Here is a 12,491-nt window from a genome sequence, read left to right as displayed (position 1 = left end):
CAAAATGAATGGCAGTCAATGGGATGCTAAGTGCAGGTGATGGCTTCGTAGCATTAAAATGGCGCCATGGGACCTACGCTTAGAGAGTGGAGGCTTACCCCCTTATAATAACCCCACTTTACGATAAAGGACCTGAGATGACTAAAACCTGGTTTGGCTCAACGGATGTACATTGCTGGGATACAGCCTCACATCTCAACGCTATTGGGGCTTCACCACCGCCCAGAACAGTTGTGATTGGTTTAAACAAGCCAGAGCGTGTAGCCAGAACTAACTAAAAGCCTTCTGGTTAAAGGTGTAGTAGATAAGCCTTATAAAACTAACTTTCATATTCTTGTCATATTTGCTGAAACTGACCCTATGTTTGAGTAGAACTACATGAAGCAGGTGACAAAAAATAAAAAAATCTGGCTCATTCCCTGTTCAAATACAACAATCAGGGCGGGGGGGCTCTAACTGCACCTCGCATGTAAAGTCGACGAGAGCAGGCGGCAGCAGCCAGGGGCGGTGACGAAATAAAAACGACAAAAAAGTCGGACAGTTTTCAGCAGCCTTCAGGCTGAACAAGAAGTGACAGAAACGCTGTGGTCCGATTCCGATCTAATACAATTTTATCAGACCCATATATCAGCTTGTACAAGTCTCCAGTTTTAATCATGACAGAGTAGCTCTCAAAATGCTCTACATGTGATCTGTTGCAGATTTTAATTAACAGACAGTTTTAGTTTCTCTGACTTCTAAACGTAACTATCAGCCACATATGTGTTCTGTACAGAATAAGCCTTTAAATCAGACAAATGACAGGTCAAATTTTTTAAAATTTATAAAAAGTTTATATAAAATGTTGCCATGTTGAGTCGATTCTGAACCAAACAGCTTTTAAATCAGCTGAGAGGCCGGCTTTTCCCAGCATGCTCTGCTTGGGTCTTGCAGTCGGTGAAAAGCAACTGCACTGCCTGCTACGGCCGCCTTGATCTTGTGAGGTTATCGTTGCATAGGTGTGCATGACGTCAGAGCAAGTTGGGATCCAGTCAGACACAAACCTAAATGAAAATGACAGGGACACACCCCCTCCCCCCCACACACACACACACACACACATACATACATACACTATGCATGTTTAGATTATTTCATTTAGTAATTTCCACTGTATTATTCCATCACAATGAAAATTGGAACATAAATTAGGTGTGCATCAACTAGAGAGCAGTGACTTGCTCATTGCTCATGAGCCTCGATGTCACAGGACAAAGGCATGACAGTTAAAAAGTCATAGTGGAATTCATACTGATAATCAACAATGTGTTGTTAGTTTAAGGTAATGAACCAAAGTTCAGAGGTATGAAAAAAAAACTTGCACATGGTATTTGCAAACAGTGATTCAGTCGCACAGTGAACGCGGCTGATTTGTAACGATTTCATGGTTAAGTTCATCAACCAACGCCCAGAAACCCTCCACCCGCACCCTCAGATCAACAGGACAATTGCTCCTTCAGGTCCCCACCACAAGGCTTTGTACTATTGGTGACCGAGCTTTTTGTTCAGCTGCACCACGGCTCTGGAACCAGCTCCCGAGTGACCTGAGAGCAGTACAGAACCTGGACACTTTCAAAGCTGAACTGAAGACTTTTTTATTCAGAAAGGCATTTTTGTGCTGATTGTTTTTATTATTATTACTCTCCTGTGAAGCACTTTGAGATTCCTTTGAATGAAAAGTGCGTTATAAATAAAATATATTATTATTATTATTAACCAGTCTTAATTAGAAACAGCTTTAATAATTTTAATTGTTCTAATAAAACACTGTGTTTAATTTGTTTCTTTCCAAAACACTTAAAGCACACAACACAAAATACTTGTGCTTATTTATCTCAAATAGCTATGAAGACCCAATAGCACCAAGACTAATTAAATCTGAACATTCCTGTGCTATAAGTAGTGTCCTGCAGCTACACAGCTTCAGTAGTGTATTGCTCCTTTTATATCTTTATTGCCAAATATGCCTCAAGCCATGATATTTTCAACTTGAAGCACATGTTTGGTTTTTGTATGTACTGTAGTCATACATGCACACCATCAGACACATGGAAAACATCCCTAACCTCGCTTACTGCTTTGTGTTTTTCAGATGGAGGATGATACCAAACCAGCAGAGCCCGTAAAAGAGGCCAAAGAGCACTTTCTACTATCTGACCCACAGTATCTCCTTCGAGATGCTGTCAGTGAAACGGTTATCATAGGAACTCTTCCTCCTCTTCACTTCCTCAACGAGACCGTTTTTGAAAAGACGGCCTCGGAGAGAGAGGACGGAGAGAAAATTCTGTCTCGCACTGCGGAGCAGAGGTCTGATCTCATCTCTGGCGTGTACGAGGGAGGGCTGAAGGTGTGGGAGTGCACTTATGACCTTCTGGAGCTGATTGAGAAAGATGGAGAGAACTTTGGGGGGAAGGCAGTTTTGGATTTGGGCTGCGGTGCAGGGCTGCTGGGAATATTGTCTCTGCAGAGAGGAGCCAGGCAGGTCCACTTCCAAGATTATAACAGTACAGTTATTGAACAGCTCACAGTGCCAAATGTTATACTAAACTGCCAAGAGGAGGATGAAGTAGACAGTGAAGACGACAAAGAAGGGAGGGGGAAGGTAAACATACAGGAGGAAGATGGTTGTAAAAAGAAGGTGAAAGAGAAACAAGAGGTAAAAGATGGCATCCCGCCACCTAAGAAGAGAGCTGCAGACGTTTCCCAGCACCCATTACTAGCCAAGTGTCGTTTTTTCTCTGGGGACTGGAGCACATTTCTTGCTTTGGTTAAAAAGGAGGATCCACAACCCAAATATGACATTATTTTCACCTCAGAGACCATCTACAACACTGCATACTACCCTTCGCTACACGAGACCCTCCACAAACTGCTGGCACCCGATGGACTGGTCTACCTTGCCACCAAATCCCACTACTTTGGTGTAGGTGGTGGACTGCACCTGTTTGAGTCCTTTGTGGAGCAGAGGGGTGTTTTCTCTTTGGATCATTTGTGGGATAAGGAAGAAGGACTTCAGAGACATGTAGTAGTCCTGCGTTTTGCCAAAGGGCACTTAAATAAGTAAAGCCTTCCTGGGTTTAATATAGTGGTTTAATAATCGATTCTTAGATGCATCGCGATTCTCTCTAGAACAATTCGATGCTCGATTCTGATAAGTTAACAATCCTTTTTCTTTTTAAATGTGTTGATTTTTATTTAAAAGTTACTGTCTTCAGACATGTACAAATCAGAAAACAGAAAAGGGGATGGGATAATGCACAACAACTTAGAGTTTAGGCAAGAGTGCAGAAAAAAAACGCACAAAAATGGCCAAAAGGAAAACAAAGTGTTGTGTCTATATACACGTGATCTAATAAGACATGCATAAAATAATTAGGCAAAACACATATAGGCTGTTCGTCTACTTTATAACATTACATCTGACCACCTCATGTTTCATTTTCTAAGAAGCCAATTCTCCACCTTTAAACATGACTCAGCCTCTGACATGGACGATGACTGTGAGAGAAGGTGACTTTCACAACATTTTTAAGGCTTAAGCATGGAATGACTACAAAATAAAAACCTCAGTAGACAAAACAATTCATTAAAAATTGTGTGTCAAAATCTAACAAACTCAGATTTATGTTTTTTTTTTTTAAATCACGCATGGAAATGTTCATAAAAAAATGTTGCATCGAGATGCATCATCATTACTGTGGTAAAACAAAGACAAGCTGTAATAAAATATGCTTTCTCATCTCCTAGTTGCACTTTGGTTACCTATACCTTCTTTCACTTCCTATATAGAAATTTGAATATGTCTGCCAGTAAGTGAAGTGCAGTTGAAAGGGACTGTTACAGGTCTTTAGATGCACAGGGAGGAAAGAAAGGAAATGGGCTCAGTGACCTTTGCAAGTGATTTCCCCAGTGTTCAAACAGCAGCATGAAAGCCAGGCTTGTTTCTGAAGTCTGGCGTAAAATGTCAATTGCAACTTATCCCACCAGCCCAAGGATGTAGTTTGAAAGTGGATTCTAGAGTCACTGCACATCAATGGTGGGACTCTATGGGGTCTCTGTACCTTTTATTCAAGTAATGGCTTCTCTTGATTCTGTCGGTTTTTACCTTCAGTTAATGTCACCACGTGATCTGGGTGTACTCCATTGCAAAACAAAGACTTATATCTATGTACAACAAAAAAATATATGCAAATACACATCCAAGTACAGGAAGGGAACTATGCTGTAATTATGCCAACACCATGTGGAATCCCCCTTTTGCGCAGGTCAAGGAAATCAATTGAATTACTTTGACAGGGCTTTTTTTCTGAGGAAGTATGCATTTAATATAGACTAGTTTCTCGTATTTGAGATGACTAGGTAAAGAGGACAAGGAAATCCGGGTTTTTACACGTTCCCTGAACAATTAAACTGTTATACTATGGATATAACTACTCCAGCTTGTTCAATAACTCTGGGTTTACCCTACTAACCCAGTCCTGTCACGTTCAGCTGATTGAACACAATCAGTATCACATCCCTGTCATATTTGACTAAGACCAGAGAGCAATTGAATTGGGCTATTGAATACACCCCTATCAGATCTAACCTGAATAAAGGACTCCAGCTACACAAATATTCAAATAAATGGATCTCATCATAAGCATGCCCATGACGCAAGAAGTACACACTGCCCTCTGATAAATAATATTTTGCTAAGATAAGACACTTCTCTAGGAAACTTAGTGTCACCAGCTCAAACGTTGAACACCCACTTTGTGTGGATAGAATTTCCACTTACTTGTGTAAATATAGTGTAGTGTTAAAAAATATATCACTCTTACGCACATACAAAACACCCAACACGGTTTCTGTTTGTATATGCCCGGCCAGCAAACTTCCAGTGTGTCCGCTTCGTCATCATCTCTCATCTCAACAGCTGTTCATGGCCTGTGGGGGAATTCCTGGTTCCTCAAGTAGACACAGCCTTTCCCCTGCTTACTTTATGGGAACAGGGGCAGGGCCAGTCAGATGGTTTTCCTCAGAAACTATTATGTGTTGATTCACTGTGAGGGGGCGTGCTGTTCACCACTCCCACTGTTTCCTTCTTACTGGGAAGTGACTGTCAGGCTTACCGAACGGAGGGAGCGTATGAAAAACAGATAGCGAGGAGGGAGGGAGACTGATGGGTGATGAGAAAGGTGGTGGTATTTAAGGTTCTTTGCTCTGAATGTCAGACAGTATGCTGTATCCTTCCTTGGGACTTGAAGGACATGGAAGAATGAGCAGAACATGCAGGTGAACTGGGGAGGGATGGCTTACTGTATATTCAGTTTTTTGAGACTTGCTGCTGATTCAAAACATCTTCTTTTTGAGATGGGAGTGCTGAAGAGTGTTTAAAGCTCGACCCTGCCGGAGCACAGTCCTGGGAGGCCTTTTATGAAGAGATGTATTTATGATATGTCCCAGATCTGGAGTGAAAGGTTTCAGTGAATGACTGGGGTAAGTATATAGTTAAATAACGATCTCAAACTGCTCAAAGTAGGATCAATTATATAAAAAATATATACACTGTACACATTTTATCTTAAACTATCAGAAATGCCTTTACAGAACTACAAGCTACAAACTTTCAACATGTTTTAAGTTGTGATATTCTTAGATTAGTTAGAAAAGAGCTTTCACAAAGAAATACTATGTTATTAACTAACTTGATGTTTCTGTGAGATCTGTTCAAACTAGTGCAGGCTTTAAGACTGAACACATTCCCTCATAGGGGAATTATTTTTCTGTACTAGGCCGTAGAACCGGTTGTTTCCCAGTTCAACGGCCGGAAAGATAGGAGTTTCCTGAACGTGTTCAGGTGTGGCCTTCCTCAGAAAGTTCATTGTACTCTATTGCATGTATCCTACAAGAATGTACACTCATTCTAAATAAACCCCAGTGACAGAGATAACATTGAAGAATTATCTCACTGTACTGTCACTGTAACTGACACCAGGCCTTCAACGAGATTTTGCAGGTAGGTTAATATAAAACTGACGTTAAAGGAGTCAAAGATACATTGACCAAGTGTATGTCAGTAATCACACTGTCCTAAAGTTCTTTTCCTGGTAGTGTATGACCATAAATAATGAGTCATGTCATGCTTTGACCAGAGCACTATCAGCAGTGCTTGCATCAGCCCAGTGGATAGACTTTCATTTCAGTAGTTGAGAAGCCTTTCAAGAAGTACTTAGGGTAGAATGGTTGGATTTTCTCAGACATCCCTGAAAATCTCCATAGGTTCTGTCTAACCACAGTGTTGGATTCATTCCATCATAATGGCATTCTGGAGGTTTGTTTCCCACTTTGGTTTTTATTTCACTTACATAAGAATGCCTCTCAATCTGTTTCCAATTTATGAAAAAAATATGTTTTAAATTACAGAATGCACTACTGTATAATGCAATACCAACTGTGATTGATCATGGTTTAAGTTGAACTTTGCCACTGTAATGGTCTCTTGCGAAATCTTCCAACAAAAGAAGAAGGGCTGACGTTATCTCATCACCACCCTGCATTTCTTGAGAAATAGGAAAGGTTGTGAGTGACTTAACCTTAATGTGCTGCTCAACATCTTGAAGATTGTAAATTGTAAACCCACTTTTATTATTGATGATTACAAAACTTTTTATGCTGTTTTATTGATTGTGCATGGTTTTATTTCATTTAGACAGCAGTAAACCGAGTTGAAAATTACATTGATATAAGGATCATTCGAGATTCCTGAGGACCAACTTTTGATAAGTGCTGTACTATGAGAACTGAATTCCATAGATGGTGGCGTCTTCAGGTGTCATCTATGGGCTCAGTTCTTTTGGAATGGTACTGGTTTGTCAACCTTACCGCACACCACAAGAGAGAGGAAATCTTGACCATCAGAATGGATTAATACTTGTGTGGTTGAATATTTACGCATTGTTTTTGTTGTGTTTGTGTATATTGGTAGCTTTCTTCAAATGATGATCGAGGAATTCATTTAAAATTGAATATAACATTACTGTGAATGAAATAAACTTGTAAATCAGAGTTTATCACGCAGATAGTATGTTGTTAATAAAATAAATCAAAGTGAATTATTTCCTCTGTTATTTTTGATTTACATTTTTTCAAATAGGCTACTGCAACATTTTAATACAGTACAAAGAGTGGCAATGACTTTCAGAAATACAGAGGCTACCATGCAACACACAAAGCACATGCAGAGCACATTTTTTCAGATCTTATCTCAGCTTTAGTTTCATATAACTCTACTCTGACAGATAGATTACTTATAAACAATAGGATTAGATGTAAGCCAGCCAACATCCTTTTTAATTACCCTAGCAAGGGGAGCTAACAAAACTTTAAGCTGCAACTGCTGAAGTACAAAATACGAAACATTATGTTGTTATGTAGACTTTTAAGCGAGGAAGACACATGCATAGACATAGTAGTGCAACAGTACTGGTTTAAAGCAGTTTTTTAGGTATCTGTAGTGTCTCAAAGTTATTCATGTACTGTATATGCCTTGGCCCTCCTGATAAACTCTGTACTTGCACACATATCTCCTAAATGGCTTGAACAATATTACAGGATAAGGTCAATAATGCCGATGGCAAGGCACGACAAAGAGTAGTGAAATCTGTGCGAAGGACTACTGGCTCCCAACTCCCCTCCATCCACAACACATATCCTAAACGCTGTACAAAAAATCACAAAACCATTGTCAAGGATGCCACCCACCCAACATGGTCTTTTCACCCATCTGGAAGGCGATACAGGAGCCTGCGCTCCCGCACCAGCAGGCTCGGGTTCAGCTTCTTTCCAGAGTCTGTAACTCTGCTGAACAAAACTTCACCTCCTGTCTAGCGCTGTTTACTTTTTACTCCTGCATGGTTTACCTGTTTACATTTACTGCACTACACTGTGTACCTATTTACATTTACTGCACTACACTGTGTACCTGTTTACATTTAATCCTGCACTGCTTCATCATTTCCCTTGCACTGCCAACAACCAAAACTCCACAATCTATTTATTTTTTATTCCATAACCTGCCCATAAACCTGTGTTCAATACACATATGTATACATATATATATATATATATATATATATATATATATATATATATATATATATATATATATATATATATATATATATATATATATATATATCACATGTATAATTTATATACAAATAAATAAATAATTTAGAACGTGTATTACTCTGTAAAAAACGTATATACTTATCTATCACTGTAGACATTCAATCTGGAATACCTGTATTTATCTAACTATACACCATTGTACATAATTAATCTCTATCGTCAACATAACTGCACAGAATACTTTACTCAACCTGCACTTTAGTATTTAATGCTTCTTTTGCATTTCTGGTCGGATGTCAACTGCATTTCATTGCTGTACCTGTAGTCTGCTAAATAAAGAATCTAATATAATCTATCTAATAGTAGTGGTTTTATTTTCACCATCTTGGTTTGCTAATGTTCCTGGCTTTCAGACTCCAGTTATGGCTGTGTATAATAATAGTAGGCAGTAAAAGATGGCTGCTGTTGTACCACTGGATGTGTAAAGTGAGAAAAACAGTTAGCTTATAAAATATTACTTCACTACCGTTGCTCTACTCTTACATTCAGTATGATGAAAGCGACAAGTTCCTCACCTCAGCATGTTTTGTATTTTTCTCTTATGAGAAGTGTCTGTGAATGCATATTTTTATGTTTATGAAATAAATAAATTGCATTCTACAAATGGGCACTCCTTCCCTGTTATCACTCATTCAGGCCTCTGCCTGTGGCAATATAGACAGCTGGCTATGATATGCACTCTCATACCAACATTACATATATTCTATTTTCTAATTAAATAATGAGAATCAATTTGAGGGTTATGCACTATACCGCATATACAGTGTACAGCACAGGGGTCACAGGTAGGATACATGTACTACATTAACTTAGTTAGCTTAATGGAAAGTTAAGGGAAATCACTTTTTGATTTGAAACCAGGTGATTTTTATTGGATCATCTCATATAACATGATGTATTGTTACAGGATAGATTAAACAACCTAAGGCAGATGTTAAAATTAGCTCCACGTCAACCAACTACAACATTAAAAGTATGAGTACAAGTTAATGCATCAGTATTTAGAATGCAATTACAATTTATACTCTCACATGGGCAATTGTTATGTGTATTCTTTAAATCCGATAAGTTTACTGATAATATGTAGCATACTTATTTAGTAGGCTAGCATAATACTTCTGTAGGCTACTTTTAGTCAAGTAAAATTTGGATGCAAGGCTTAAGAAGAGTGTCTTTACATTTTCGTATTGCTCCTTTTACTTAAATAAAGAATAGCAATACTCATTCGTGAGTTGAGCTTTTTTCACCCGTTTGGTTCATTCGTCCATCATTTGACCACTGAAAAACTTTAAAGCCGCCTTGATTGACAGTTTATCAGCCAATCACAATCCACACAAACATCTTATTCTTATTCATTGGCCACAAGTGGTCGTCAATCAGTTACGTCATGATACCTATCCACCCAATTGGCAGATAGTTTTTGTTGTAGAGAATGAGCAACAGGCTGTGTCCCCTACTGAGAGGACCTCACCGATCGGTGTTAAACCTGTATTTTCTCCGTCAACTTTTGTAGTGTGAACCCTCTGGATTTAGTTTTTTTTTCATTTTTGTTTAACTGGAGTTAGATAGCAGAATATAACTGCATATACGTTGTAGTTTTTTTTTTACAATAACCAGATTTGTTCCAGGCGGTGGCATGGATGAGGTACGGCCTACCAGTGGTGCTCAAGCCCACGGACTGGTGCCGCTGTTTCCTCCTGGGCTGCAGGCTATCTACGGGGAATGCCGGCGTCTTTACCCCGAGCAGGCCAACCCGCTTCAAGTTACAGCCATTGTAAAATATTGGTAGGTACCCCGTATTGTCGTTGCTTGTCTGACAAATCTGTAAGTCATACGTTTGTGGGACAAGTTTATGTAACGATGCTTAGACGTTTAGCCAATAGTTAGCGGCTAAGCTAACGTTAACTTTTCAACTAACTAACTAGCTACGTCCAAGAGCCCTACTGTAGGTAACTGCTACTTTTGTTTCAGGGTGTTTAAGGATTCAGTCATTCATTTAATTTAAATGTAGCTCACTACTTTTATAAGTTATGGCCTATGCAATGGTCTTTACATATGGTACATAGGTGCATTTACGAGTAAACGCAGCCCACTGAAAACAATAACGTAAAGTTTTTGACATGGCCGATGGTTTTCATTTTATGCTTCTCGCAGGTTAGGGGGACCTGACCCGTTAGACTACATCAGTATGTATAGGAGTACGGGCTGTCCAGCTCAGGACATCCAGGAGCATTGGCACTATGTCAGCTTTGGACTAAGTGACCTGTATGGGGATAATAGGGTTCATGAGTAAGTACGCTAATGTAAATACTTGACTTCCTGTTGCACAGAGGAGTTGGGGTAATTTCAACACGTTTGATGAAATGGATGAAGAGCTTTTTTATTTATTTTATTTGATAGTTTACTTTTCATTTGATTAATTTTACATTGTAAAAACCCTGGGAAATCTGGACATCACACCAGGCCTTAAAATCATGCCAAATATTTGCTTATGACAGGAGCCCTTAGAGTAGACCACCTACTGACTTAGTCAAGCATTGACATTTTTTACAACGCTCATGCATATAATAAAGTACAGTTCATGTTATGTTGTTTACCCAGTTTCTTATTGTGTGTGTCTGTGTTAGATTCACAGGGGCAGATGGGCCCAGTGGGTTTGGTTTTGAGCTCACCTTTAGACTCAAAAGAGAGACTGGAGAGACTGCACCACCAACCTGGCCAGCTGAACTTATGCAAGGCTTGGCTCGCTATGTGTTCCAGTCAGGTAAAAGCACAGGGTTTATGGGGGGTTCAATAGAAACAAAATAAAGCTCTACTTCTTGCATCTGTGCATGGAGTATGCTACACATTAAAACTTCCCAAGATCAAGGCAAGCATTTGTTCTCATACTCTATTGCAAAGGCTTTGACCTTTTTTAAGCCAAGGACCCCTTAACTAAAATAGATGGAGCAGGGACCCTACTACATTTATGGTACAAAATGAAGTTGCATAAACTGGGCCTACAGTAATGTGTAGGGTGGCCTAAGGCATTTATACATACCTTTTTTACATAGAATACTAAGCTATTAAAATAGCCTAGCACTTGTTGGCATGCTTTTATAAATCATGTTTTAATGTTAAACATACATGTGGCACAGTGAATCCTTAGCATGAACTGTATCTGTGGATGGCCTTAGTGACTACTTTACATAAAGGCCAGTAAGCAGTGGGGATTTAAAACAATAATTTGAAGGCCCCCCTGCATTGACTCTGAGGACCCTCTTTTTGAAGATCCCTGCTCTATTGGAAAAATAAATTATAAATTGGTTTGAACAAAGTTATTTTGGACACCTTTGCAGCAATAATGATGAAGAATTAGGATAAATTCATACTCTAATACAGTGGGGCTTGAATGTTTTGACACCCCAGGTAACTTTTTGTATCAATGTGCATAAAGAAGCCAAGAAAAAATGGAAGAATTTCCAAAAGGCATCAAATAACAGATTAAACATTCGTATAATATGTCACAAAAGGTTAGATTTTATTTCCATCTTTTACACTTTCAAAATAACACAAAACAAAAACATGGTGTCTGCAAAAGTTTGGGCCTCCTGCAGAGTTTATAGCACGCACCGCCTCCTTTGGAAAGCTGAGAACTGACTGTGTCATGGATTGTTCTCAATCATCGTCTGGAAAGACCAGGAGATGTCAATCTTAAGGTTTTAAATGCCCAGATTCATCTGACCTTGCCCCGACAATCAGCGCCATGGGTTCTTCTAAGCAGTTGTCTAGAAAACTGAAACTGAAAATAGTTGACACTCACAAAGCAGGAGAAGGCTATAAGAAGATAGCAAAGCGTTTTCAGATGCCAATATCCTCTGTTTGGAATGTAATTTAAGAAATTGCAGTCATCAGGAACAGTGGAAGTTAAAGCAAGATCTGGAAGACCAAGAAAAATATCAGACAGAACAGCTCACAGGATTGTAGCAAGTCCAAACCCACGTTTGACTGCACGATCCATCCAGAAAGACCTGGCAGATACTGGAGTTATGGTACGCCATTCTACTATAAAGAGACTTGTACAAATATGGTCTTCATGGAAGAGTCATCAGAAGAAAACCTCTCTACGTCCTCACCAAAAAAAATCAGCGTTTGAAGTTTGCAAATGAACATATAGACAAGCCTAATGCATTGTGGAAACAAATTCTGTGGACCGATGAGGTTAAAATAGAACTTTTTGGTTGGAATGAGCAAAGATACGTTAGGAGAAGAAAGGGCACAGAATTTAATGAAAAGAA

General features: G+C 39.1%; 2 protein-coding genes across 2 annotated transcripts in view; both read left to right on the top strand.

Moving 5' to 3' along the window:
• mettl18 (methyltransferase 18, RPL3 N3-histidine) overlaps window positions 1-3,791 on the top strand; it is a 5,166-nt gene extending 1,375 nt beyond the window's left edge. The window contains exon 2 of the mRNA XM_032541207.1: window positions 2,132-3,791. Within this exon, the coding sequence (XP_032397098.1) occupies window positions 2,132-3,103 (972 nt within the window). The 3' untranslated portion in view covers window positions 3,104-3,791. The remainder of the gene's footprint in view (window positions 1-2,131) is intronic.
• A 1,410-nt stretch (window positions 3,792-5,201) lies between these two features.
• sufu (suppressor of fused homolog (Drosophila)) overlaps window positions 5,202-12,491 on the top strand; it is a 16,045-nt gene continuing 8,755 nt past the window's right edge. The window contains exons 1-4 of the mRNA XM_032541197.1: window positions 5,202-5,520; window positions 9,823-9,999; window positions 10,369-10,503; window positions 10,842-10,978. Of these exons, the coding sequence (XP_032397088.1) occupies window positions 9,851-9,999; window positions 10,369-10,503; window positions 10,842-10,978 (421 nt within the window). The 5' untranslated portion in view covers window positions 5,202-5,520; window positions 9,823-9,850. The remainder of the gene's footprint in view (window positions 5,521-9,822; window positions 10,000-10,368; window positions 10,504-10,841; window positions 10,979-12,491) is intronic.

This window comes from Etheostoma spectabile, chromosome 17, assembly GCF_008692095.1.
Source record: "Etheostoma spectabile isolate EspeVRDwgs_2016 chromosome 17, UIUC_Espe_1.0, whole genome shotgun sequence".
Classification (NCBI taxonomy): Eukaryota; Metazoa; Chordata; class Actinopteri; order Perciformes; family Percidae; genus Etheostoma; species Etheostoma spectabile.
The sequence above is the reverse complement of the archived record's forward strand: the minus strand, read 5'-3'. Positions and strand labels throughout refer to the sequence as shown.